Raw genomic sequence first — 27864 nt, 5'->3', positions numbered from 1 at the left:
TTCGGGTACTACCTATTTCCAAAAAACCGTTATACAAGTTTGTTACATCCATCCGGGTACTACCTATTTCCCTTTGCTGCTTACATCCATCCGAGTACTACCTATTTCCAAGAAACCGTTATATAAGTTTGTTACAAGACAAGAAGGATCAAACCATAATAGTTTGTTGCACAATGGGTCAGTCTGGGCAGCAACCTGGGCGGCTAGACGGGCTAGTTGGCCGCCAACATTGAGGTCCATGAATCTAGTACAACTATCAATTACATCGGCCATGCATTAGGCCCATCATATGTCTCTACGTGAGCCACCAAGTTTCACACCCTTGGCAATCAACCAGTGACTAAATCCTTTACCACCACCACCATAATGAGTCCCAATCTCCTACATATGCTTGAGCTCAAAACTTAATAAACCTTGCAGCCTTTAGATGCCTAAACTTTTGCAATGCTGAACAGTCTAGAAAAGGGGGGGGTGTACAAGGAATGAATGATGATTTAAACTCAAGAAGGGTGTTGCACAAGAAGTGAACGATGATATAAACTTAAGTTTGTATAATGTCTAGGAAGGAGGGGTTTGCACAAGAAATGAACGATACTCTAATCTCAAGAAGACTTGCACATAACATAAGAGAGTCATCAAGAACAAGGGCTGCGTAGATATTTCCAAGCTCATGAGAAAATATGATGAATCTATCATGTTGAGATATCGAGCTCAACTAGTACTACAACGAACATTGATGACTCGTGTGGATGATAGCTTTCGCACTTATACCATTGGCATGGTTGGTGAGATTATGGATGCCGCTAGTGGGGATGACAAGCTGTATGAGAGCCACTTTGGAGTACTAGAGTTATGGCATATTTCATACTATGATACGACCATTGTATGTTATTGTAGGAGAGTATTTTCCCTTGATGTATATACTCTTATCTTTTAGTTATATGGTTGTAGAGAAGAGAAGAAGATAGAATAAAATTTAGCCATCCATCTCTCTCTCTTGTGTCTTGCACTCTCTTGTGTGTGTTTTTGCTTTCAAGGAACTCAAGCTCTCCCTCTTCCCCGCATTATTTTTATGGTATCAAAGCTCTAGTTTGTGTGAGAGTTAAGGAGGCAAGCAAGAGCAAGCAAGGAAGCGATATAGGGGTAAGATCATCATCATCTCTTCCCCTTCTTGGTTTAGGTACAGCGCCCCCTTGGTAGCTCCGAGAGCTACACATCTCTCATTAAGGAGCTGTCTTCTCGCAGGCTTGGAGGTGTTTGTGTGGTGCCCAATACTTTGTACTATAATTTTATGGGAAAAATTGCATTGTGGGCATGTTTTGGTCTTTGTTTCATCATGGTAAGGTATTTTCAACAGTTTTAGGAAGTTATGGTAGAGAACTGTCTTTGGTTGAAATCTGGTTATTGTAGTACATAAGTGTATTTTGGGGGTGCAAACAGTGTTTGCACATGTATTGTTGATATTGGGTGTATGTACATGTGCTCTGATCAGATCTAGTGACATACAAGTTATGCTGCAGTGGTCATCACAAAAAGATACTATTATGTTACAGGTTACATACATAAATTATCTGCTTGTAGATTTCTAATTGTTGTTTGCAGGAAAATAACAATTAGATATGGTTAGGCAAACATATCTTCCATGCTTGGAATTTCAAAATGACCAATTTCCTAATGGGTAAAGGATTTTGGGACTATGTCAAAGGAGATAATGAGGAGCCTCTAGAGTTGTCCGAAGAGAATGCTACTCCAACGGATATAAAGGCATTCAAGGATTAGAATCAGGGTGCAAGGAAAGTCATGTATTGGCTTTCGATCAGTGTCACAGACACAGCAATTGCATGGCAGAATCTGGTGTAGATGTTCTAGATTAACACAAAGGCAAGGAAATTGCAGCTAAAGCAAGAGCTGCATACTGTGGAAAAGAAAAGCATGTCTATCAACGAGTATGCTTTAAAGATCAAGGGCATTGTTGAATCCCTTGGATACATCACTTAATGTATTGGTGGAAGATGGTTATTTGGTGAGTGTCTGTTTGAATGGGCTTAGCAAAGAGTATAAGCCATTCAAGACCTCCATTGTAGTCAGAGAGAATATTCTCAACTTTTGGGACTTGGTGTCTATGCTTATCATAGAAGAAAGTATCTAGGTGTGAGTACTCTTCTTCACAAAGAAAGAACATATCAGAATAGGCCTTCTACTCTAATTCAGGTATAGGAAGAGATAGAGGTCGTGGTTGAGGCTGACAAGGAAACTAGAATTCTGGATAACAATAGTCCAATGATTCCCAACTGGCAATCATACACAGGTGGAAGAGGGCAGTCTAAAGGAAGGGGGAGCCAAATACAACGAGGTGGTTGGCAAAGAAATCAGACTGCAAATAGCATAGAGTGCTATTATTGTGGGAAACCAGGGCATATGGCAAAGGACTACTATAGTAAGGCAACTAGGCATCATCTAGTAAACGTGGTGGGGATGCCAAAAGTGAGTAGTTGTTTGTGATGCAGCACATGCTCAGTTCCACAACATATGTCACAAGATCTCAAGATATATGGTATGTGGATTTTGGCACCTCTAACCACATGACCAGTCACGATGAGTGGTTTTGAGACATGCAAAAAATGAAAAAACCTGGTTATGTAGAAACAGGTGATGATACTACGCATGTTGGTGAAGTGCCATTGTCTATGTAGGATGGTAAAATGAAGTACTTGGAAGACGTACTTCATATTCCAAATATTACAAAAAACCTGGTTTCTGTTGGACAGATGGGTGCTCAGGGTCTACAAGTGAGGTTGAATCCTCAAGGATGTTTTGTGAAAGACTTCAAAAATTAGTGTTGCTTGGTTGCAAAGGCTAACAGAAATGGTAGGATATTTACTTTGGATGTGAACATGCCTAAGTTAAAAGGCAATCGTGTTGTACATGGAACATGTGTCATTGCGGATATTGACATATGTCATAAGCACATTGGCCATGTGAATATACAGCACGTGGAAGTATATGCTAGCCTAAAATATTGTTGGCAGGTTTGCCAAAGTTTGAGGTTGATAGTATACATAAAGTATGTGAAGCATCCCAGCTTGGTAAGTAGGCCAAACATGCTTTCCCACATGAAAAGCATGTCAGTGCAAGGCCATTAGATGTTATACATTCAGATGTATGGGGATCGGCCAAGATTGCAACAATTGCAAGTTGTAGGTATTATGTTACACTCATTAATGACCACACTAGGAAAGTGTGGGTATACTTCATGAAGAAGAAAAGTGAGGTGTTTGCTCACGAGTTGCTCACTTTCAGAGATTTAAAGCCTTAGTTGAGGCATGTAAATAAAATTCATGAGATCATATGGTGGGGGAGAATATTTATCCAACGAGTTCAGTGATTTCTTGAGAAAGTAGGGAATCAAGAGGTAGTTTACATGCAAGTACACTCTGCCAGAATGGTGTTGTAGAAAGAAAAAATAGGCACATTACAGAAGTGGCACGTGCCTTAATGGCTGAAAAGAAGTAGTAGCAACTGCTGTGTACATTATCAATAGAACACCCACTGCAGTTGTTCATGGTATGACACATGAACAGAAGTTTACAAGCATAAGACCGGATGTGTCTCACTTGAAAGGAAAGTGTTTGGGTGTATTGCATATGTGCATGTTCCTGATGAAGTAAGAACTAAGTTGGATCCAAAGGTAGAGGAATGCATCTTTCTTGTTTATGCTATGGAGAAGAAAGGTTATAAATGTTATAATCCTACCACTCATGAGATGCGAGTAAGAAGAGATGTTGTCTTTGACAAGATGAGTAGCTGGTATGTACTAGCGGTGAAGGTAACAGAAGATGCAGATGTAAGAAGTGCTGATGCTACACCACATGTAGAGCAACAATCACATTTGCTTAATTGACCTGTACAATCATGTAGCAGTGGATCCAATGTTAATCCATGGTCATGCAGGTTGAGGACAGATGTAGGTACACATGTATCATGCAAAGGGAAGGAAAAGGTAGATCAACCTTTTGTGCCTGATATGTCAGTAGGTCACTCATATGTGGATGGTGACTCTAGTAGCTCTGAGCAAAGCCTTGATGAGGAGCTTGGCATTCTGTCTGTGGTTACTCGTGGTGTAAGGAGAACCAAGGTTGTTTTGAGGACACTTGGTACTGATCTAGGTGTATGTAGGTCTACAAGGGTTAGGTACCCTATTGATAGGTTGAGATATGATGGATATATAGCCCATCATTATGCTTACATGGTTGAAGTGGTACAAGAGTTGGAACCCATTTGTAGCTACCTCACAAGCTACCATAGTAGCACCCCTGTACTCTGCCTTTGTACTCGACTCACAGTAGCACTCCCAAATAAAAACATGAAACCATTGGAAGATCTCCTATCTACAACTCCTATCTACAACATTACCAACCCAATCAACATCTGTGTACCCATGTAGCTATATCTCTACCCATGTACTCGACTCATAGTAGCACTCCCAAAATGAAAACACGAAACCACTGGTAGATCTCCTGTTTGTAACACTACCAACCCAATTACCATGTGTGTACCCATGTAGCTATATCTCTATACTAGCCTCATAGAAAATTCCATAATCAATTGTGAACTTTATGTACTTGAGAATCTGTCTAGCTGCATCCAAGTGTGGCTTTATAGGGGTCTGCATAAACTGACTCACAAGTCCAACAGTATAGCTCAAGTCTGGCCTAGTAATGGTCATGTAGATCAAACTACCCATTATACGCCTGTACGTAGTGGGGTCCTCCAAAAGCTCACCTGTATTTTTACGGAAAGCTTTGTGTTTTTCTCCAATGGCACTGAAATAGGCTTACAACTTGTCATACCATACTTGGACAACATGTCAAACTGCCTCTGCAATAACAAAATGCCTGAGGTGATCTCACCATCTCTATGCCAAGAAATACCACAGCCCACCCAAATCCTTCATCTCAAAATTCTACTTCAAAAGCCTCCTGACATCATGTATGTCAGCATCACTATCAACCAATGATAATCAAGTCATCAACATAGATGACTAATAGCATGATCCCTCTATCTGTATTTTTCACATAAAGTGAAAAATCTACATTGGATATCTGAAATCCAATGGTAACAAGATACTCCTTGATCTTATTCGACCATGCTCTGGGTGCCTACTTCAAGCCATATAAGGCTTTACGTAACCTGTACACAAAATTAGGGTGTGCATCACTCTCATAACCTGGTGGTTGCATCATGTATACTTTTTCTTAAAAATCACCATGCAAGAAGGCATTCTTTACATCCATTTGATGTAAAGACGAACCCTTTTCTACATCCATTTGATGTAAAGATGAACCCTTTTCTACATCCATAGCAATGACAGCTCTCACGGTTGTCATTCTTGTAACCAGGCTAAATGTCTCCTCATAGTATGCGCATAATCCTTGGCAACCAATCTTGCCTTATACCTGCTCACTGAATCATCAACGTTATGCTTAACCTTATACACCCACTTACATCCAATTGCCTTCTTTTCCTTAGGCAAAGGCACTAACTCCCATGTTGCATTTGCATCTAATGCTGCCATCTTCTCATTCATGGCATCTTCCCATTTTCATTTGCATCTAATGTTGCCATCTCCTCATTCAGGGATCTTCCCATTTCTAATATCCAAGTGCCTCACATTAGGAGACCTTTGGATATCTTTTGGGCACATTAAGGCTAATTTTGTGCTTTCTTAATTAAGAAGACAAGGTCAATCAAGAGGCCTACTTGGAGCATATAATTTGAGCTTTCTAGCCCATAACTCCCCTACAAAAATAGGGTCTAATGTTGTCATTCCCTTTCCTCTTCTCTTTCTAACAAGCTTGTAACTAAGGGAGGGAGGAAATGGGTATTTTTTTTTCATTTTTGCAAGTTTTATATACTTTGAAACTGACCCCAGACCCATATATATGTAAAACATTCAATTTTTAACCTTGATTTCCCCCTAAAATCCACTCTATCTCATCATTGAATGCCTCCACCTTTTTCTTCTTCATTTAATGCCTCCACTTTCCCACCAAATCAACCAAATTAGTGTGGAAAGTGTCAAGATCTCTTGTCACTTTCCACATCATCAATCTTGCAAACTAAGGGGGGCCAAAAATAGTGATTTTGTTTTTCTCATTTTTGAAATTTTTTGCTTTAAAAGTTATCCCAAACCCATATATATGTCAAAGAATCATTTTTCAGCCTCTTTTTCTCCCCAAAATTAAACCAATTCTCTCTCTCTCTCTCTCTCTCTCTCTCTCTACTCATGTCTCTATTGTGAGCTTAGCCTGCATAGCCTCACCGTAGGTCTGTTTCTAATGAAATCATACAAGAGGTTTTCCAAAGTATCACCAGTGTTGATGTTGTTAATGCATGCGATGAGGTAGACATTAGCATGAAGGGCTACAAAGCTCTTTATCAATTGCTGGGAGACACCCTTTGGAAGAAAGGTATCATGCACAACCTTTCTCGCCACCAAAGAGGGTTTGTCTAGCAAAAGGAAGTGAGCAATGAAGATGTAAAATGCAGGATTGGGGATTACTACCACATCAACAATACACTTTGCATTGTAGCATGGAAAAAAAAGAAGATTGCAGATGGTAATGTTTCATTTGAGTTCAATGAGTTCAACAACATTTTTGTTGAAATGCGAAAGCTATAAAAGGCAATGATATTATTCTATGGGTTACCTGCTTCTAGATGTAAGTAGGTTTCATAACATTACACGCATTAGTTCTGTGCTCATTTATGGGGAATGACTTAACATTTTGTTTGATTTTTATGTTTTATAGGTTCCAAGGTCTCCTTCGTGTTGAAGTTGGATGAGTGCCAGATTGTGAAGGAAAGAAGTCTAGAGAGAATGAGTGTCACACTCATGAACCACGCTATGGCAAAAGCCTTTAATGTTACCACTATTGCAAAAGGTCGCGACGATGATGAGGGAGAGAGCACAGTTGATTTTAAAGAGCAAGGGAATGACAATATTTCACACACTAAATCATCGTTCAATGTTCAATCAGAGAAAGATATATGGTGGTTTAGGAGTATTTGAGGTTCCCACAAGGAGACACATGAGGTGCTAACATGGGTCTTTGAGAGGTTGCCTTGGGTTAGTGATGTGATAAAGTCACAAATAGGGGGTGAGAAGCTGGATGTTGATGGTTTAGGGAGCTTTAACATTGATTGGCATCTTGGCAAAGATCTGAAGACAATAAAGTGTATGCTGGGTTACACTCAAGGTGTAAATACAGCTCACCCATGCCCTTGGTGCATGCATGGATTGAAACAAAAATCCAAGAAGAAACGCAGGGGGACAGCCCATGGTGAAGAGGAAATTATGAGGGAGAGTGGGACGGTGGTGTCCTTTCATCACCTATGTTGGCGCCTCCAAATAGGTACTTAAGGGATAATAGCTGGAACCCCATAATTCCTTTCATCACCCATGTTGGCGCCTCCAAATAGGTACTTAAGGGATAATAGCTGGAACCCCATAATTCCTTTCCCTCTTAGGAATGTTTACTTTTGTACTTTGCATGCTTTCATGCGTATCTTTGACCGCCTCTTAAAGTGTCACATAGACTATACATTCACTATGCCTGGTAAAACTCGATAGGATGAGGCGATTACTAGAGTGGAGAAGATTTTAAATGACATTGGTTGCCATGGGGGCAACGTGGAGATACAAGTTAACCAAAAAGATATCTGGAGTTTCACATATGGTTGCTCAAAAGGTTTCAGTGAGTGGAGGCAAGGCAAGAAGGTTTCTCCAGAAGCCTTTCAATAAACAGGACAAGGTTCAGAGAAATGCAGATGGCAACATGTCGAGGAAGGTGAAAATGTTCCTGTAGATGGGAGCTATGGAAAGACCTTTGTGCTTGTACTACTTTGGACTGTTTGGATGCAAACATTGTTGTTTTGCATGAGCAAGTGTGGGAAAATTTTAATAAGGTAGTGCAGTTGATGAGTCAAAGCAGCACAATAGAGGAAAACTGTAAATAATTTCAAGCAGAGTTGCAAAGATTCATTGAAGGACCGATGGGGTGAGTGGTCCCGATGGGGTGAATGGAATATTGTGCATTACATGGGGTGAATGGAATATTGTGCATTACATGGTAATATAATGCTTTTAAAGGTTTTGCAAAACATATTTCTTCTTCTAATGCACTTTTCTTGAATGGTGGTTTTGTTTGGTATCTGTAGCACATCTTGTACACTCATGGTGCATATTTTATGAACGCCTATGGCTCGCTGGACTTGTGGAGCACCCAAGGAATGGAGGAAAGTCATTACCGTGCAAGGGGAGATTATTTCAAGAACACAAGACATGGAGGTGGCAGGACTCGATTAAACTATCTCAACGAAATATTTGATTAGTTCTTCCATTATACCTTTGGAAGAAACCTTTCAAGGGAGAGGGCTCAAATGTCCAAATTGGCTCGAATTGCCAAAATGAAAAGTAAGGATCAGAAAATAGCAAGGTGGAGGGTAGGGATAGAACTTGCATGTCATGCGGCATGGAGGGTTACACGTAGGAGAGTTGGTAAAGTATGGGTCCCTATAGACTTGAATGAGGCCTAGGGTTGATGTGTACCTGATCTATAGGGATATTATCTATCGAATCTAATTAGGTGTTATAAATGAGAATGTAAATGGTTCTTTTTTGCCTAATATGGAACCATGATATCTTTCGTGTTTAAAAACCCATTTTTTGGTGCATGACATTTCTCTAAAAACTAAGGTTTGGTGTAATGATTACGTTGGTCACTATAAATGAGCACCCCCTCTCTTTTTATGCATTTTGTACAAGCACTTTGAGAGCACACAAGCACTCAACTTCTCATGGGCACAATCACTGCTTTCGGGGTGCTTTTTTTTGGCAAGCAATTACGGGCGAGGAGTTTTGCGAAACTGGCTGAGCGGTTGAAATCATAACACATAGGTACCTCTAACATTACTCTCTCTCTCTCTCTCTCTCTCTCTCTCTCGTGATATTGACACGTACACACCAACACATTTCACACTTTTGCAAGATATTGATTTTTTAAAACAAGTTGTAGACCAACCCAAGTGGGAAAGACATTAACTTGCTACTATCAAGTAGACCACCATTGCAGTGTTTCCACTATGAGGGACCTCACTAAACTAGTGTTTTTTTTGGAGAACCCCTCTAAAAATTTATAACCAAAGCTTACGATCCTTCCCCCTTTTTAGGCTCCGTTCTCCATATGACTCTCTAAGATCAATTCACATTTTTTAACATAAACTCTATATATTCCCTTTGAAAAACCCAATTTTCGGTGACCATCCCCCCCTCCCAAAAAAAGAAAAGAAAAATGACCACTTTTTAGGTGATCATCGTATGTAATAAGAGTGGGGATCTTAGCCAAAATGCCTAAGAATATTCCCTTAAAAGTTTTTGATACCCTTTTTTTTCTAAGTTTTTCCAAATTAAAAAACATTGCTCACCATGTAGCTAAGTGTATGATCATAAAGATGCTTGCCACACTCTTGCATTATTGACCCCAGTGTGTAGTGGTTGTGGGATTTGACCATATGTTTAAAGGTTTCCCAATGAGAGCCTCCACGTATAGCTTGACTTTTGTAACTTTGCTAAGTGTGTAAGATGGATTCATCTAGATGATCCCTTTGAATGTAGTTACTAGAATAATGTGGGCGAGCCACGCACATGTGGAAGCCTCCCTAACAACTTGGCCTTTGGTTTCATGGGGGAAACCTTCACTAGTCATCATGACATTACTTGTTATTCTTGGCTTTACATCTTAAAGCACATGTGGATGGCATTCTTACCCACGTGTATGGCCTGAACCATATCAATTAATGCCATGCTCGATAATAAGAGATGATGTGTAAAACACTACTGCAAAATGACATCACAGTGATAAGATAGAGAAGATACACGAGAACACCAAATTGGGTCCCAATAAGGGTAGTGTATTTGCTTGTTATAGTGCAAGAAAATGAAGCTATACAATGATGCTACAAAATGAAGATACACAAGAACACCAAATTGGGTCCAATACCAAAAAGATTTAATAGTTTCATATATTAAAATATATAAATTGATGTATTTAAAAAAAATTAATATACTATATGGAACACTAGACAATATTAGTTTATTTAAATGTGGATGATCTTGAGAACACTGATCTAATGCATATCAACTCTTTGAGTTTTAATGATCATAAAAATATTGAGATCAAAAGGTTCAATCATCATTCTTACTCTTATCTTTTTTTTTCATGCATGTGAGCATGAGAATATACGTGTGTGTCTATGTATCTGTGTGCAGGTTCTCTCACTTCTCATTAGCAAAATAGAAAATTAATGTTGTTTATTTGAAATACTAGAAGGTTGTGAGAGAACTACCATTTGTGCATTGGGACATCCGTTTGCAAACAAAGCTAATGAAGTTGAGGTGGAAGTACCTAGAGGTAGAAGGCATACTACTAGAAATTTGAGTCTGCACCACTACCGCCCTACCTCTGAGAATGGAGACTGTGTTGGAGTGTTCACGTCCGCCGATGGCATGTTGGAGCGAGTGGAGGAAGACCAATGAAATTGTTAACGTGATAGTTAGCTGCCATGTCATATTGTCGACGCTCGGCAATATGACATGGCAATCGCTAGCCGCATCACCAGCCAAGCCTAAAACACTCCATCACCTCTGTCGCTTGAAACACACACTCCATTACTGCCGTCTTCGACCTTGCTACGGTTGCCATCTTTGTTGTCTTTACCGTCTACTTCCCAACGTCTATGATTGCTATGGTTGTCGTCTTCGATGTCTCCAATGAGAACCACCTTAAAAAGGTAATCGTAGTAGTCATTGTCCAATCTATAAGCCATGGCAATAAAACCCGGGCAGATCCGCAAGAGTCTCTGGGAGAAAACAACAAGCTAGGGTTTTCAGCACAGGTCACGGAGGCAAAAGGAGACAAGTGTTAGGGTTTGCAGGGCTGCCTGTGGTGGTGGGAAATGCAAAGTTTGCAAGGCTAGCTAAGAGAGATGTTGGGGTTTGCAGGCTGGTTACAGCAGGTGCCAGGGCTTAGGATTGCCCATCTTTGTTGTTGCAGCATGACCTGGCTACCACATCATATTGTCGAAGCTCGACAATATGATGTGGCGAACGTGGTTGCCATGTCATCATGTCACATCATGTTGCTGCATGGGCATGTATACACTCAAAGATTAGTGAGTAATCAAGCAACAAAGCGACAAGCATATGCATGCATGAAGCAATCACTAATGACACACATGCATCATAGCATACACACACATATATGAGCATGAGAGAAGAAGGCAAAAGAGAGATATAATCCACTAGCACTTCACGAAGCAATCACTAATGACACACATGCATCATAGCATACACACACATATATGAGCATGAGAGAAGAAGGCAAAAGAGAGATATAATCCACTAGCACTTCACGAAGACAAAAATGAAAAAAGCTAGCAGCTTTTCCCACAACAACTCATCAGCACAAACAAAGGAAGATTTTTGAAAGGTTGAACATATTTTTCTTTTTCCCTTCTGGTTGGTGGAAATGCCCTTTTACTTTGAGAATCATTTTGTGGGGCAGCATCCTCATTGAAATAAGCACAAATGCTTTAGACTATTCTTTACAAAAGACATAATGCTTTGTAAAACATATACATGATTACTTGTGCAAAATCTAGAAGTAATTTTTTCTAGGACATGCAATGTCCCCTACGTTTTGTGGGGTCAACATCCTCTTATTAACAAATAATTTTGTAATGGCTTGGTTGCAAAAGCTTCCAATTGAGTGAAAGCATGATCTAAACCCAACCTTATTGTCATTCTCATGGAAGGAAGACTAAGAAGAGAGAAGTGTGTCTAAAAATTATGATGAGAGAAGTGTGCTCTAGTAGAGCGAACATCAAATGTTATTCTATATGTACATGCAAACAAGTATTTATTGAGAAGTGCACTTAATGAGCTTCTTATAAGATAAAGGAAAGAAGTAATTAATAATATTTGCTCTACTTTATTTAGGTGCAACACATCATTTCTTAGGTTGTCACCTATCCCCTGCCAAGGAGACTCTAATGTCTTACCTACTAAGAGATGGCATGTGCAATGTGAAATGGGCGTATAATTTAGATTATCTAGCTACAAAAAGAGAGTCGCATTAGAAAAATAAAAAGAATAATTAAAAATAATGTTTTCTCATAAAATTTAAAAATTAAATTTCACTTTTTTAAACACAAAAGTAAAACTAGTTAACACTAACCCTTACCCTAATACAAACGGTAACATAAATGATAAATGTTTATTTAAGACCTCCTGACAAGTGTAGGGTATAACTTATGGAGTAAGCCATTGGGAAGGGAGCAACAAACTCCGTTGAGCTCAAGAGATATTGAGAGACATAGATAAGAGAGATAGTATAGTTTTATTGGAGTAATTTTATTTTGCTATTGAGAGAGATAGATAATATATATATATATATATATATATAGAGAGAGAGAGAGAGAGAGAGAGAGAGAGAGAGAGAGAGAGAGAGAGAGAGAGCGATAGACTGAGAGCCTCCCATTATTAAAAAATTGCTCACCATATTTAGGTTTATGCTCGCCCAAATTCGCTCGCCAAAAAAATCCCCCCTGGTTCTTATTCTCTATCGAGGCCCCCATCCCCAACCTAATGAGGATGCCCTCTCAGCCGCCCAAGAGCTAGAAGTTAGGGATTTGCACAACCTTGCCACCCGGATCGACAATTTTGTTTTTGCACATGTAGTATTAGGAGTGCTCAGTTTTCCATGCTGATAAAGCGGGAGGCCACGTAACTCCATACCACAAGCGGACTGCACGAGGGCATTGCAGTTTGCTAGGAATATTGCAGAGCACCGACCATCTACGGTGCAAATTCTATTGCGGTTTTTGGAGTCCCCCTTGGTTTCAAGGACCGTGAAGTCATGAGTCATTACCAATTTTGTTAGATTGATATACTTCACTTGCTAGGTTTGGTTGGTAGCGCGAGGAAGCTTTGTAATACCTTCAAATATAGTTTTTTTGAGATGACTTGAATTGTATCCCAAAGATTTACGATGCTTTGTAATACTCAAAGAAGTCGAAAGATGTTGATTTTTGAAAAATGACATGCTTTGTATTCCACATATTCGTGTGTTTTGATGCTTTGTGATAAGTGTCCAGAAGGGTGCGAAATACACTGTGTGGGGTGGCCGGACAGGCTATTTTTGCACCCTTCTAGACTAATAAAAAATTTGCTCGATTTTTTCAATATTGTCTCTAGTGAACGCTCGAATGATGCCCCATGTAGCACGACATGCATTTAGCATGTGTATAATTTGTTCGCACGCATTATTGACCTCTTAAAATTAGGGTTTTTTAGGGTTATTGCAATGATGGCGTTTCCTTCTATAAATAAAGGTTGACCTCTACTTTTGTCCATTCCTTGCCAATGAGAAAAACACACTAGAGCCTTCCCATCATGTTACCCTCCTCAGCTCTCCTTACCATGGCGTGTACAAAGCAAACAGTGAAGAAGATGACCGAAGAATGACGATTGAAGGACATCGCAAACATGAATTTGGAGTGTTACCACCACAGTATGAGAAAAAATTGATAGAGCAAGCTAGTTTATCCCAGCCAAGCAAACATGTAAAGTTGGTGGATTACGACATGGAAGATGGCAGCGCAACAGACACTGACACCGACTACTACAGGGAGCCTACATGGGCACACATGGAGATTCCCAACCACCCAACCGTAGGAGCAAAGACCTTGCCACACATCACCACACAATAGCAAGAGCAACAACAAGAGTAGCAAGGGGAGCAAGCGGAAGAAGCACCGGCTCCCAAAAGAAATAGAAGGAAGTCGACTTATTACAAGCCTCGCCTGTTTGACGACAAGCACGTCCTACCAAACGTCTTCCTCATGGGCCACGCCTTGTAGGATATTATCATAGTACAGGGATTTCCAAGAGATATGGCACTATCAGAAGTCCGTAGAGCTTCTCATCTGAAGGGCGCCTTTCTTACGAACACGCAAAGAAATTTTATGGGAATACAAGATGGAATGTCAGATAAAGTCGGTTGCCCTTGAGGCCTTGTAGAGGAAGCTGTTGAATTGTATCTTGTAAATCTATTTGAGGAAACCAACTTGTGTGCCATCCATGTAAAGCGGTCACAATAATGGTAAAGTGGGTCACAATAATGGTAATATGAAATTGGCCTGCCGTATCGCAGAGAAAAGGGGAACAAAAAATGAGGAATGTTCAATGATGTATCTCAATTTTTGATGTATCTTAATTTTTGATATTAATGAATTTTTGATGTGTAATATATCTTCCAATTGTCGATGTGTATGTCTTGGAATTGCGGATGTGCACTTTATCTTGCTATTGTCTATTTGATTTAAGCATGTATGTGCTTTCAATCACATTTCAATAAAGGGCCAGAAGGGTGCAAAAAAGGCCCCTCTGGGCTGCGTACAATGGCCATTTTTGCACCCTTTCTGGCCCACATGGTTTTTCTAGTAAGATGTGTCAATTTTGGATAAACTCTCATTGCTCGTGAGTGATGAAGGGCTTGGGGTGGATCAAATGGGGTTACGAGTAGGAAAGCCGTGATGGCCACAGGGGTGCGAAAATGCTGTGTATGGGGGCCTTGTACATGCCATTTTTGCACCCCTTTGGCCCTCCTTTCTTGTGTGGCACATTGTCTTATGGTGGCAGGTGGAGCTGGGGGTGGAGGTGGAAGAGAGAAACAGAGGAAAATTTTGAGCTATAGGCACAGTGTTTGCAAAAACATTTTTCCCAACAATTCAGAAACCTTCAACCTCAAATTTTTGTAGGTTTTTTCTTAAAATTTGAAGGGTTTTATCAAAATTAAAACTCAAATCCTTTAAAATCTAACGTGGTATAACTCAAGCCAATGAAAATTAAATGGTACATATTTCTTCATGATGGCCAGAAGGGTGCGAAAATGCCCTATGTAGGGCCCCTCTCGGATAGTCCTTATTTGCACCCTTCTGACCCTCCTCTTTTCTAGATTACAAATCAATCACATGTACTCAAATTTTTGTAGATTTTTTCCTAAAATTTGAAGGTTTTTATCAAAATTAAAACTCGAATTTCTCAAAATCTGACGTGGTATAACTCAACCCAACGAAAATTAAATGGCACATATTTCTTCATGATGGCTAGAAGGGTGCAAAAATGCCCTATGTAGGGCCCCTGGACAGCCCTTATTCACACCCTTCTGGCCCTTCTCTTTTCTAGATTACAAATCAATCACATGTACTTAAAAGCCACTTTCAACATTGTATTGATATAAAAATTTACATGTGGGATTTGGAAAAATTTACATGGTCTAGCAAACAAAGGGAGTGAGCAATGAAGATGTAAAATGCAGGATTGGGGATTACTACCACATCAACGATATACTTTGCATTGCAGCATGGGGAAAGAAAAAGACTACGGATGGTAATGTTTCATTCGAATTCAATGAGTTCAACATTTTTGTTGAAATGTGAAAGCTACAAAAGTTAATGATATTGTTCTATGGGTTGCCTTTTGGAACATTACACGCATTAGTTCTGTGCTCATTCATGGGGAATGACTTAACATTTTGTTTGATTTTCGTGTTTTGAAGATTCTCTCTCCATGAGTCACTTACAAAGACCACACACATTCTGTGGCCATGTCACAGAAAACACATTTATTTCACTTGAAAACCAATGAAAATTAAATGGCACATATTTTTTCATGATGGCCAGAAGGGTGCAAAAATGCCCTATGCAGGGCCCCTAGACAGCCCTTTCTCGCACCCTTTTGGCCCTCCTCTTTTTTACATTATAAATCAATCACATGTACTTAAAAGAAACTTTCAACATTGTATTGATATAAAAATTTACATGCAAGATTTGGGAATACTCTTTACAAGAGAGGTTTGTCGCTTCTTAGCTATGGGGAGCTCGTTGGTTAGAATAGCAGTGGCAATTTCTTGCGGTGAGTCATGGCCAAGCGACTTGGCAATTCCTAATTGGGCAAGCACATTACCTCTATAGCCACTCCCAAAAGTGGTCATAACTAGGGACTTTTTAACTAGGATTACAAAATTGACCGACTCCCAAAAGTGGCCACGTAGAGTTGCTTTGAATTAATGCAAAAAGGGTGAAGGTAGTGATAGCCATTTTTTCGGCTATCCACATTACCACAAGGAGCTACCTCGGCCAAGGAAAATCATATAAACTCTTTGTCATAAATACCTTTTCACTGTAAATAGGCGTGTGTGCATTAGGGACTTTACCCATATCTTCTATATATTTTTTATATTATTAAAAAAAAGTTTTTGCTAGCTACTCATCAAAAATAAATAAAATTATTACGGCCCATTTTGTGTAAATATTTCATTTCATATAAGGGCCTAAATATGGGGGTCTCTATTTTCTTTAGTTATGTAAATACTTCATTAGGTGTGTGTATTACAAAACCTAAATATATTTTTATTTATTTATTACTATTATGCTTCATAATACTTTTGGACCATCATTGTACATATGCTTCAACTTCACCATACATAAGTAAATCCTATGCCCTCACATTTCTACCCACACCATGTAGAAAGCCTACTACCCAAATCACTTTTTCCCTTAGACTATTTCATCTTTTATTCTCTCATCTACCCTAAAATAATGAGGGTCTCCCTCCCTTTTGACTTCCATAGTTTAATATTTTTGTATATATTTTTTACTATTAAATATTTTATATATTTTCATTAAATACTTTTTCATATATCAATTATTTTTGTATATTTTATTCACAATTAGATCTCTTTATTTATTTTCCTATCATAATAACCATATTGTCATGATATGTTGACTAGTTAAATACTAGCTTGTTTTTTCTTATTATGTAAATCCTTTATAAAATAGAAAAATCTCCTCCATGCAAGTGTCCACATACACTTGAGTCTCTAAGGTCAGGGTATGATGTATTGGGGGGCTCACTCTTGGAGCTATCAAGAAATTCCACCAATGGGGACCCACACAAAGATTTTAAAAATTCAGAAAATACATGATTCTGCTGAATTTTTTGCGCCCGCCTCCACTCCGAATTTGGACTGGTCATCAAAAGACAAAAGTTAGCTCGGGAGCTCAAAAATATGCTCAATTTTTTTGAGAATTTTTGGAGCTAATGGCGGTGAGATATAAATTTTTTATTGGACCCCAGTCTGCCCACTTTTTGGCAAGGTACACCTAGTCTCTTCTCACCTCCCTTACACATTCATCACCTACACACTTACTCATTCCTTTCTCACTCCATCAAACCTGCAAACTTCATGTCCTCTCTCACCCTCTCTACCTTTGTCCTCTCCTTCCCCCTCCATTTGCTCTCATATCATACCTCATCTCCATTTCTCTCCCTACTACTCCCATATTACTAAATTATTTTCCCGATCTCAAAAATACATAAAAATTCAGCATGAATGTATCATATTAACCTCTGCAAATATGGGGTTTCCATCTACAAAAACTCCCATGTTCTTCACCTCAATCAACTTTTGTGGCATCAAATGCAAGAAGGAGACCGGCGGCGGTTAACTTAAAGATCTACACATGGGAGAATCCAAGCTTCTTCGAGCTTTCAACCACACGAAGGATCTTTCCAAATCTTTACTCCTCTCACTCATTTTGTACATTGTATTACTAACCTTTTATAGTGATTACTAACTACTAACCACTAACATTTGTAAATAAGCACCCACTCTACTACTTTTGGAGTAGGCATTACTACAAGTTATTTGCTCAAACCTCTACATCACACTCTCCTCTCATCTTCAATAATTCTCTCACCTTGAGCCCACATCCATGTGACTCAAGGGATAAGAAGAGGCCCACTCTCATTTCAAAATAAAAAATCCATAATCTATGATTTTCCATAATAAGCTCGATTAGGCTTAATCCTAATTGGGGCTTCTCAAACCTATAAATAGAGCCCCTTCCATTCCTTGTGGGAAGGAGATTACACACATTGTACACCACTCGCAACTCTAGTGTGTAAGGAGATAGTGAAGCTTGAAGCTTGAAGCTAGTTATGTCATTGTGAGGGCTTGAGTGATGCCATACTCCCTATCATAATTGTATCTTGTCTTTGTGCATAAATAAGATTAGTAGTTTGGGTACAATTGCATACAAATCTTGGACTCCTACATCTCCAAAGTTGATTTAGCGAAGCGGTCCAATTTTTGATTTAAGGTAAATTTGATCCTTGTATTTTGTGGTGTGATTTTATGCTTTGAGGCTTGATGGCTTGTTTTTTATTTGTTGCTTTTCAATTCATGGTAAGAGGGTTGTATGGTGAGAGGGCTCCCATAACCTTAAGACCAAGTGCATTAGCGACAACAAAATCAAGCTTATATTGTCTCTCTAAGTTCTTCTCCAAGTTTGGTGTGCATCTATTTGTGTTATGCTAGTCTCCTCCACACATAATACCATATGTTATGAGTGTTTGTTGAGAGTGTGTGTATCTTTTTATTGATGTATATGGTTAGCTTGTATTGATTGGCTGCAAGGAAAGATCTTTGGTGTCCTAGTTCACACACATAACTAGGTGGTGCCCCTTTTCTTGTTGGGTGTGTGGTTTTGGGGTTCTTATGTTTGTGTTGCGTTGTGCCCCAAGCCCATTGAGCAACACGGGAGCCTTGAGGAGTGCTTAGAGGCCGCTCTTCTTGTTGCCCGCCCCGGACTGCCTCAATTTTGGTGCCCCCACTGAGGATCGAGCAGTTTTTGAATGGGTATTTAAGGTACATCGATCTCTCTAACACCTAAATTTCCTTGTTTGCTTGTTGGGTATCATATTTTAAGAAGGAAAGTGGTACTTTTGTGTGATCTTTCATGAACAATCCACCTCCTCCTAATCCTCTTGGGATTCAATTCAACCAGTTTCATTGGGTGCACTCCATTAGAGTGAATGTTTGCATTGATAGAAAGATTTTTTACCAACAACGCATGGTTCTTCTTTTTGGTCCAGAAAGACTAAGTGAGATTTTAGCATCACCTAATCCTGTCATAATTCCCATTGTAGATTACACCATTTCCTTTGATGTGCATATTTTCATCTTGTTTTAGCTTAGTTTTATGAATCAAGAAGACTTATACCGTAGGCCAATCTCTTATGCTAGGCAAGAAATACACATAGTTGTTGGTAGTAAGTTACAATTTCAGCGTGTCATTCGTCGTATGTTTGGACCTAGGCAAGTAGCAGCCATTAATGCCTCAGTTAATCCATTTATTTTGCCTTTGATTCGTTATGACATAAGCTTTGACGTCTACATTTTCATTCTACTTTGAAAAAGAAAAAAAGAAAAAAAGAAAAAAGAAGAAAAGGAGTGAGAGAGAAAGAGAGTGAAGGAAGACCTTTGTGCAATCATATTTGTGCTTCCTTCTTCTCAAGCATGGATACCACTAGGCAAATGAGTGGCTATCCCTTATTCTTTGGAGAGCCCGGTGAGGATGCGGAGTTATTCTTATCAAACTTTAGAATGGCACTCCACATAAAGAGAGTGGTAGGAGACCAAGAATGCTTAGACATGTTTGAGTTGGTCCTACGAAGAGATGCTTCCACTTGGTTTCAATCTCTACCTGCACCCGCACGAGTAGATTACAAGGGGGTCATGCAACTTTTTAGAGACAATTACTTCACTCCTTTGAACACACAAAAGCTATGGCAAGAAATAGTTGCTCATAAGCAAAAGGATCTAGAGGACTACTTGAGTTATAAGCAAGAATTCTTACGTCTTTGGACTCTTTGGTTACGTAGTCTTCCTAACCCTGGAGATGGTGCTGAATTCTTGAAGAATGAGAGATTTATTGCAGGGATGTACCCATCACTAAAATTGCAAGTAGAGTCAGGAGAGCCCACAACATTTGATGCTGCTGAGGCTAGGGCTACCAAGAAACTTCGAAAGATGAGGTGTATGCTTGGAGGGGGCTTTATCTTTGATGACTCAAAGCCTAGGGAAGAGGTACAGTCTTGCACTCGTAGAGAATTACCTGAGGTCACAGTCGAGGTGATAGAAAAGTTAAATGAGTCTTTAAATAACTTGTCTATCCACTTTGCACAAGCTGTGGAACAGAAGGGCCAAGCTAAAAGGGTTGAAGAACGAGAGCAACGACCTAGGCGACTCTTGCAATGTTGGAATTGCGGAGAGTCAGGACATGGGATGTATAATTGTCCTTGGCCTCGTGGGGAGCCAGGGAAGCCTAACATGAATTATCCAGTGATGAATGCAGGTGAAGGCACTAGTCAACAACAACCGATGATTTTGCAGAGGCCCAATGCAACAAGACCACCTCCACGAGGAGTGGAAGGAATGCCACCCTTGCCGGACCCAAATGTACATGTGGTAGAGGTAACAAAGGTCAAGGAGATAGACATTGAAGCAAATGGTGTCAAACGAGGGCGTGGAAAAGAGAAGGAAAAGGAGGGTGTGGCATCACAAAGTGACCATGGACGAGGAAAGAAAGTGAAGGAAAATAAGGAAGTCAAGAGGAGACGACGTCGTATAAACCTCCAAGATTTTCCCCTTGGACATGGTATGGCTCCATACAACCTTTTGGAAGACATGAGAGGTAAGGGTCCTGATATCTCGTGGCCTCAATTTCTAGCCTTATGTCCACAAGTTAGGAGGGAATTAACAAAGGCCGTGAGCACTAGGAGAAAAACAAAAGAGAATGTGCCTGTTGTAAAAATTTCACAAGCCGAGATGGATGAGGACATTACACCTATATTAGATTGCTACATCAAGGGAAGGCTAGTTAAGAAGGGTCTAGTAGATGGGGGTGCACAAATTTGCATCATGACAGAGGACCTTATGCAAAAACTAGGCATGCATATTCATGAAACACCTGAAATTAAGGTGAAAATGGCAAACAATAGCAAAGCAAAGTGTCTTGGGATTTGTAAGAATGTTTCTGTGGAAGTTTTTGGCATTAAGAAGGTTGTTGATTTTTATGTTATGTCTACCAAGGGAAGTGGTTATCCATTTATCCTAGGTAGACCATGGCTAATGAGAATGCGAGCTTTGCAGGATTGGGAAAATGGAAAGTTAATTTGCAGGAATGAAAATCGTAAGAAGATTATCTTTGACATGAAGGAGCAACGGCAAGAGGAGATAAATGAAGAATCTTCTCAAGGCGAAACAGAGGAGGATTGGACCGATGACGCCTCAGAGGAAGAAAGCAGCAGTAGCACTACGGACGAGGAGTCTTCCATTGAAGTCATGGGGGTAAGATTCAAAGCAAAAGACAAAGAGACACCCTGTCAAGGTTTGGAGGAGGTAGGCTCTCAAGAAGACCAAATTGTGCATGATGAAGAAATGTTTGATGCTATGCTCTCAAAAACGCTTACATCGGAGGAAGGAGAGGAGTTTAAATGTGTACTAAGGAAATTTCCCAGGTTTTTTGCTAAAGATTACACAGATGTGCGTGGCGTAGAGGCCATTCAACACAAGATCGAGCTAAAGCCAGAAGCCAAACCTAAGGCACAAAAGCTACGAAGACTAGGAGTCATCAAGGAGCAAGCACTACTCAAAGAGGTGAGGAAGCTTCTAGCAGCGGGATTCATATATCCTGTAGAAAATTCAGAGTGGGTCTCTCCCGTCGTGGTCACTCCCAAGAAGAACGGCAAATGGAGGGTTTGTGTGGACTATCGTCCACTCAACGAGGCGACAAAAAGGGACCACTTTCCTCTCCCATTTCAAGATGAGATCCTAAATGAGGTAGCAGGTCATGAGAAGTATACAATATGTGATGGCTACTCGGGTTACTTTCAAATTGGGATTGCATTGGAGGATCAATTGAAAACAACCTTCATCACTCCTTGGGGTTGTTATGCTTTCAGAGTCATGCCGTTTGGTTTAACCAATGCTCCAGCGACATTTCAACGTTTCATGAACATGGTGTTTCAAGCATTCTTTGGGAAATCCATTAGAGTGTTCATAGATGATTTTTGCATCTATAGCTCTAAGTCATTGCATGTGCAGAGGGTGGAAGAAGGCTTGAAGAAACTCTACGACATGGGGGGCCAACTCAATCCCGACAAATGTCATATTGGTGAGGATGAAGTAATCTTGCTGGGTCATAAGGTTTCTTCCAAAGGCATTGAGGTGGATCCTACAAAGGCAAAGGCTCTTATCGACCTACCATCTCCAAAGAGTCTCAAGGAGGCCATCTCATTTATTCAAAAGGTGAAGTACATGTCACGCTTCATTCACTTAGCCTCAGAGTTACTTCACCCCTTGCAAAAATTGACTCAACAAGTAGAGTTTGCATGGTCTGATGAGCTTGAGGAGTACTTTTGTAACATTAAAGTCATTTTGTCAGAGCTACCAACACTCATGCCTCCTTGTTGGGAGTACACTTTCTTTATTAGCTCTAGTGTTGGAAAGGAAACAGTGGGTGCAGTTTTGTTACAGCAAGATCTCCACAGTACTAGGATGCGGCCCATCTACTTTGTTAGTAGGGTCATGAATGTCTTGGAGAAAGGCTACACGGAAGCAGAACTCATGATGCTTGCTCTCATCTTTGCGCTGAGAAAATTTAGATCCTACTTGTTACCAAAACCTTTTGTAATTCTCACTACAGAAAATTTGTTTCCTTGGGTGTCTTCTCAAATGACTATCAGTGCTAGAATCACAAAGTGGGTTATGGAATTGCAAGAATTCCAATACTCTTTCAAGGTAGAAGATAGTGTGCGTGCACAATTGGCAGGGATTCTCACTTATAGAGTGTATGAAAAGGAGATTAAGGTGCCTGAAGTAAAGACCCTACCATTGCCACCACCCAAAACTATACCTAATGCATTCACCTTGTTCTTTGATGGAGCTTTTAGAAAAGCCACAGGTAAAGCAGGGGGAGGGCTGGTGCTGCTCAACCCAAATGGAGAGGTGGTTATGAAGGAGAAGGTCAACTTGCCAAGTTCTACTAGCAACAATGAAGCAGAGTACGACATACTACTTCATGGCTTGAAGGTGTGCATCAATCAAGGGATACAACGTCTCCTGGTAAAAGGGGATGCACTTCTTATTATAAGGCAAATTTTAGGCATTTGGGCATGCAAGAATGAAAGATTAAGGCAAAAGGTTCATGCTATCTGTAGGCTGTTTAATCAATTTGAGGAGGTGCAATTGTATCATATTCCTAGGAAACAAAATGAGGATGCTGATTTACTTGCACAACAAGCTGTTGCATGTGTTAAGAAGGAAATGCAAGTAGTAGTCTTGGCTGCAGCGGCTATTAAGCAACCACGGTACCAAGGAATGGAGGCACTAGCTCCCATAGTGAGCTACATCTTGGAAGGTGAATTCCCACAAGACTTCACAAAGGCACAAAAGAGGAGGCTCATGAAGAGGGCAAGTTCTTTCTTGTTCTTAGAAGGTGCCCTCTACCAAAAAGGAAAAGATCAAGTGTGCAGAAGAGTACCAACAACCAAGGAGATTCCAGCCATTTTAGAGGGTTTGCATGAAGAAGCATGTGGTGGCCATTTTGCTCAAGAACTAACTGTGAAAAAGATTTTGCTTGCTGGGTATGTTTGGCCAAGCTTACATGTGGATGTCCAACATTGGTGTAGGAGCTGTCATAACTGCCAAGTCAATGGTAATAAGAGGTTGCTACATGGTCCACGCCAATTAGTCATTGCAAGTGGTCCATTTGAAAAATGGGGCATTGATGCTATGGGTCCACTACCTAGAACTAAAAATGGAAAATTGTACATCTTAGTGGCCATAGACTACATGACTAGGTGGGTGGAGGCTCAAAGTGTGGCAAGGGTGAATGGAAAGACTGTAAGCAAATTTGTTTACACTCATATATGTTGCAGATTTGGCACCCCCTTGGAGATTGTTTCTGACAATGGTCCAGGTTTTAGAAAAGGTTTGCTCACCGAAGTTTGTGAAGAGCTTCATATTTCACATCATCATAGCACACCCTACTATCCCCAATCAAATGGGTTAGTAGAGAAGGCTAATGGTGTCATTGCAGGAATCATAAGGAAGATGGTGGAGAACAAGACGAAGCTTTGGGATGAGTTCCTTGATGGAGCACTATGGGCATACCGGACTACCTACCAAGAAGCAACGGGGTTTACGCCCTTTCACTTGGTTTATGGTCAAGAAGCATTGCAGCCTATTGAGCTCAACATTCCAACAATGCGGCTACATGGAAAAGGTGGACTAGGAGATCAAGATGCATGGGTAGATCAACTTCTCACTTTAGTTGAGCTAGAGTGGAAAAGAGAAGCTGCATATGAGTGTTATAGAAGAAAAGCCATGCAAGCAGCAGAGAAGTTCAATGCAACTTTGAAAGACAAGGGCATCAAAGAAGGAGATCTTGTGCTAAGGTATGACAATCGACTTGATAATCGGTTTGATGCCAAGTTTGAAACTAGATGGCAGGGACCATACATTGTCAAGAAGGTTTTCAACTCTAGCTATTATCAACTCATGGATTTGGATGGCAAAGAACATTCTAAGAGGGTTAATGGCTACAGACTCAAGCCATACTTGAGTCGCATTCTACTGACAGACTTACAAAAGCAACCACAAAAAGGAGATAAAAAGGCATGTAAGTTATGTGGTTTGAGTGATGGATGTGGTGCAAAACACAAGGAACAGAAGAAAGATGGACAAGAGAACCACATTACACCACTTGCTTTAGAAGGCCTACATTATGATGGTACATGAATATACCATCATCTACTAGGGGGAGGGCTAAATGATAGCCATTTTTTCGGCTATCCACATTACCACAAGGAGCTACCTCGGCCAAGGAAAATCATATAAACTCTTTGTCATAAATACCTTTTCACTGTAAATAGGCGTGTGTGCATTAGGGACTTTACCCATATCTTCTATATATTTTTTATATTATTTAAAAAAAAGTTTTTGCTAGCTACTCATCAAAAATAAATAAAATTATTACGGCCCATTTTGTGTAAATATTTCATTTCATATAAGGGCCTAAATATGGGGGTCTCTATTTTCTTTAGTTATGTAAATACTTCATTAGGTGTGTGTATTACAAAACCTAAATATATTTTTATTTATTTATTACTATTATGCTTCACAATACTTTTGGACCATCATTGTACATATGCTTCAACTTCACCATACATAAGTAAATCCTATGCCCTCACATTTCTACCCACACCATGTAGAAAGCCTACTACCCAAATCACTTTTTCCCTTAGACTATTTCATCTTTTATTCTCTCATCTACCCTAAAATAATGAGGGTCTCCCTCCCTTTTGACTTCCATAGTTTAGTATTTTTGTATATATTTTTTACTATTAAATATTTTATATATTTTCATTAAATACTTTTTCATATATCAATTATTTTTGTATATTTTATTCACAATTAGATCTCTTTATTTATTTTCTTATCATAATAACCATATTGTCATGATATGTTGACTAGTTAAATACTAGCTTGTTTTTTCTTATTATGTAAATCCTTTATAAAATAGAAAAATCTCCTCCATGCAAGTGTCCACATACACTTGAGTCTCTAAGGTCAGGGTATGATGTATTGGGGGGCTCACTCTTGGAGCTATCAAGAAATTCCACCAATGGGGACCCACACAAAGATTTTAAAAATTCAGAAAATACATGATTCTGCTGAATTTTTTGCGCCCGCCTCCACTCCGAATTTGGACTGGTCATCAAAAGACAAAAGTTAGCTCGGGAGCTCAAGAATATGCTCAATTTTTTTGAGAATTTTTGGAGCTAATGGCGGTGAGATATAAATTTTTTATTGGACCCCAGTCTGCCCACTTTTTGGCAAGGTACACCTAGTCTCTTCTCACCTCCCTTACACATTCATCACCTACACACTTACTCATTCCTTTCTCACTCCATCAAACCTGCAAACTTCATGTCCTCTCTCACCCTCTCTACCTTTGTCCTCTCCTTCCCCCTCCATTTGCTCTCATATCATACCTCATCTCCATTTCTCTCCCTACTACTCCCATATTACTAAATTATTTTCCCAATCTCAAAAATACATAAAAATTCAGCATGAATGTATCATATTAACCTCTGCAAATATGGGGTTTCCATCTACAAAAACTCCCATGTTCTTCACCTCAATCAACTTTTGTGGCATCAAATGCAAGAAGGAGACCGGCGGCGGTTAACTTAAAGATCTACACATGGGAGAATCCAAGCTTCTTCGAGCTTTCAACCACACAAAGGATCTTTCCAAATCTTTACTCCTCTCACTCATTTTGTACATTGTATTACTAACCTTTTATAGTGATTACTAACTACTAACCACTAACATTTGTAAATAAGCACCCACTCTACTACTTTTGGAGTAGGCATTACTACAAGTTATTTGCTCAAACCTCTACATCACACTCTCCTCTCATCTTCAATAATTCTCTCACCTTGAGCCCACATCCATGTGACTCAAGGGATAAGAAGAGGCCCACTCTCATTTCAAAATAAAAAATCCATAATCTATGATTTTCCATAATAAGCTCGATTAGGCTTAATCCTAATTGGGGCTTCTCAAACCTATAAATAGAGCCCCTTCCATTCCTTGTGGGAAGGAGATTACACACATTGTACACCACTCCCAACTCTAATGTGTAAGGAGATAGTGAAGCTTGAAGCTTGAAGCTAGTTATGTCATTGTGAGGGCTTGAGTGATGCCATACTCCCTATCATAATTGTATCTTGCCTTTGTGCATAAATAAGATTAGTAGTTTGGGTGCAATTGCATACAAATCTTGGACTCCTACATCTCCAAAGTTGATTTAGCGAAGCGGTCCAATTTTTGATTTAAGGTAAATTTGATCCTTGTATTTTGTGGTGTGATTTTATGCTTTGAGGCTTGATGGCTTGTTTTTTATTTGTTGCTTTTCAATTCATGGTAAGAGGGTTGTATGGTGAGAGGGCTCCCATAACCTTAAGACCAAGTGCATTAGCGACAACAAAATCAAGCTTATATTGTCTCTCTAAGTTCTTCTCCAAGTTTGGTGTGCATCTATTTGTGTTATGCTAGTCGTTGGACTTGGACATGTCAATATTTTGTGTTGGAGTTGGTGTCCAAGGCACGATTGCATGGGAGACACTTTGTTGTGCCACTTGGAACTCCTCCTTGGTGACGTTTGCTTGCTCTGCATTTTTGGCTGCCTCCAGAGCAATGATCACTGTCTTCTCCACCGCCGAGTCTATGAGTGGGAGGAGGTTCTCCTCCATGTTACCTGTGTTAGAGTCATCCAATGGGAACTCTGCCTTCACCTTGAGCATGCTCAAGAACTCATCCATGTGGAGGCCACATGACTTTTCAATATCATGCAAAAAAATGAAAAGCTCCCCCCCTACCCCAACTGGACATAGAGAGTCAATCTCTATCTCTCAGGAAGGGGGGGCAGAGTCATCTTCATCTTTAATTGATGTGCCACTTCCACTGGCCTCAAAGCGGTATGGATTTTCTGTGAGCCCTACCGCACCTCGTGGAAATTGTTGTGCAACGATCAGGCTTTCACTTACACCTGTGTGTGCTGCACACTGAGGCTCTTCCTTATCGTGGACGAATCCTCCAAGGAGCAGTTTGCGGCATTTCGACCTCCTCTCCCTCTGAAAGGAACAAAACAAAGCAAAGGATAGTGTCAAATGCTCTTGATTGACAACTATTTAGACTCCTTTTTTCCATGGAAATGGACAAATTAGCCTGCTGAACAGAATCAAACATCATCTCTTCCATCAGCAAACCATTGTTGACACTGGCAATACTTGATCTATCGGGAACATGCAACCCTTCAAAATCA

The 27864-nt window shown here is 39.9% G+C and overlaps 1 protein-coding gene across 1 annotated transcript; it reads left to right on the top strand.

Annotated features, from left to right (window-relative positions):
- Window positions 1-21311: 21311 nt before the first annotated feature.
- Window positions 21312-27376, top strand: LOC147640265 (uncharacterized). The gene is made up of 3 exons (XM_086825003.1): window positions 21312-21626; window positions 22074-22277; window positions 27233-27376. The coding sequence occupies exons 1-3, from the start codon at window positions 21312-21314 to the stop codon at window positions 27374-27376; spliced, it is 663 nt and encodes a 220-aa protein (XP_086681129.1).
- Window positions 27377-27864: the final 488 nt, after the last annotated feature.

This window comes from Cibotium barometz, chromosome 3 (assembly GCF_041138505.1).
Source record: "Cibotium barometz isolate CiBa-2024 chromosome 3, ASM4113850v1, whole genome shotgun sequence".
Taxonomy (NCBI): Eukaryota; Viridiplantae; Streptophyta; class Polypodiopsida; order Cyatheales; family Cibotiaceae; genus Cibotium; species Cibotium barometz.
This window is presented reverse-complemented; position numbering and strand designations above follow the sequence as displayed.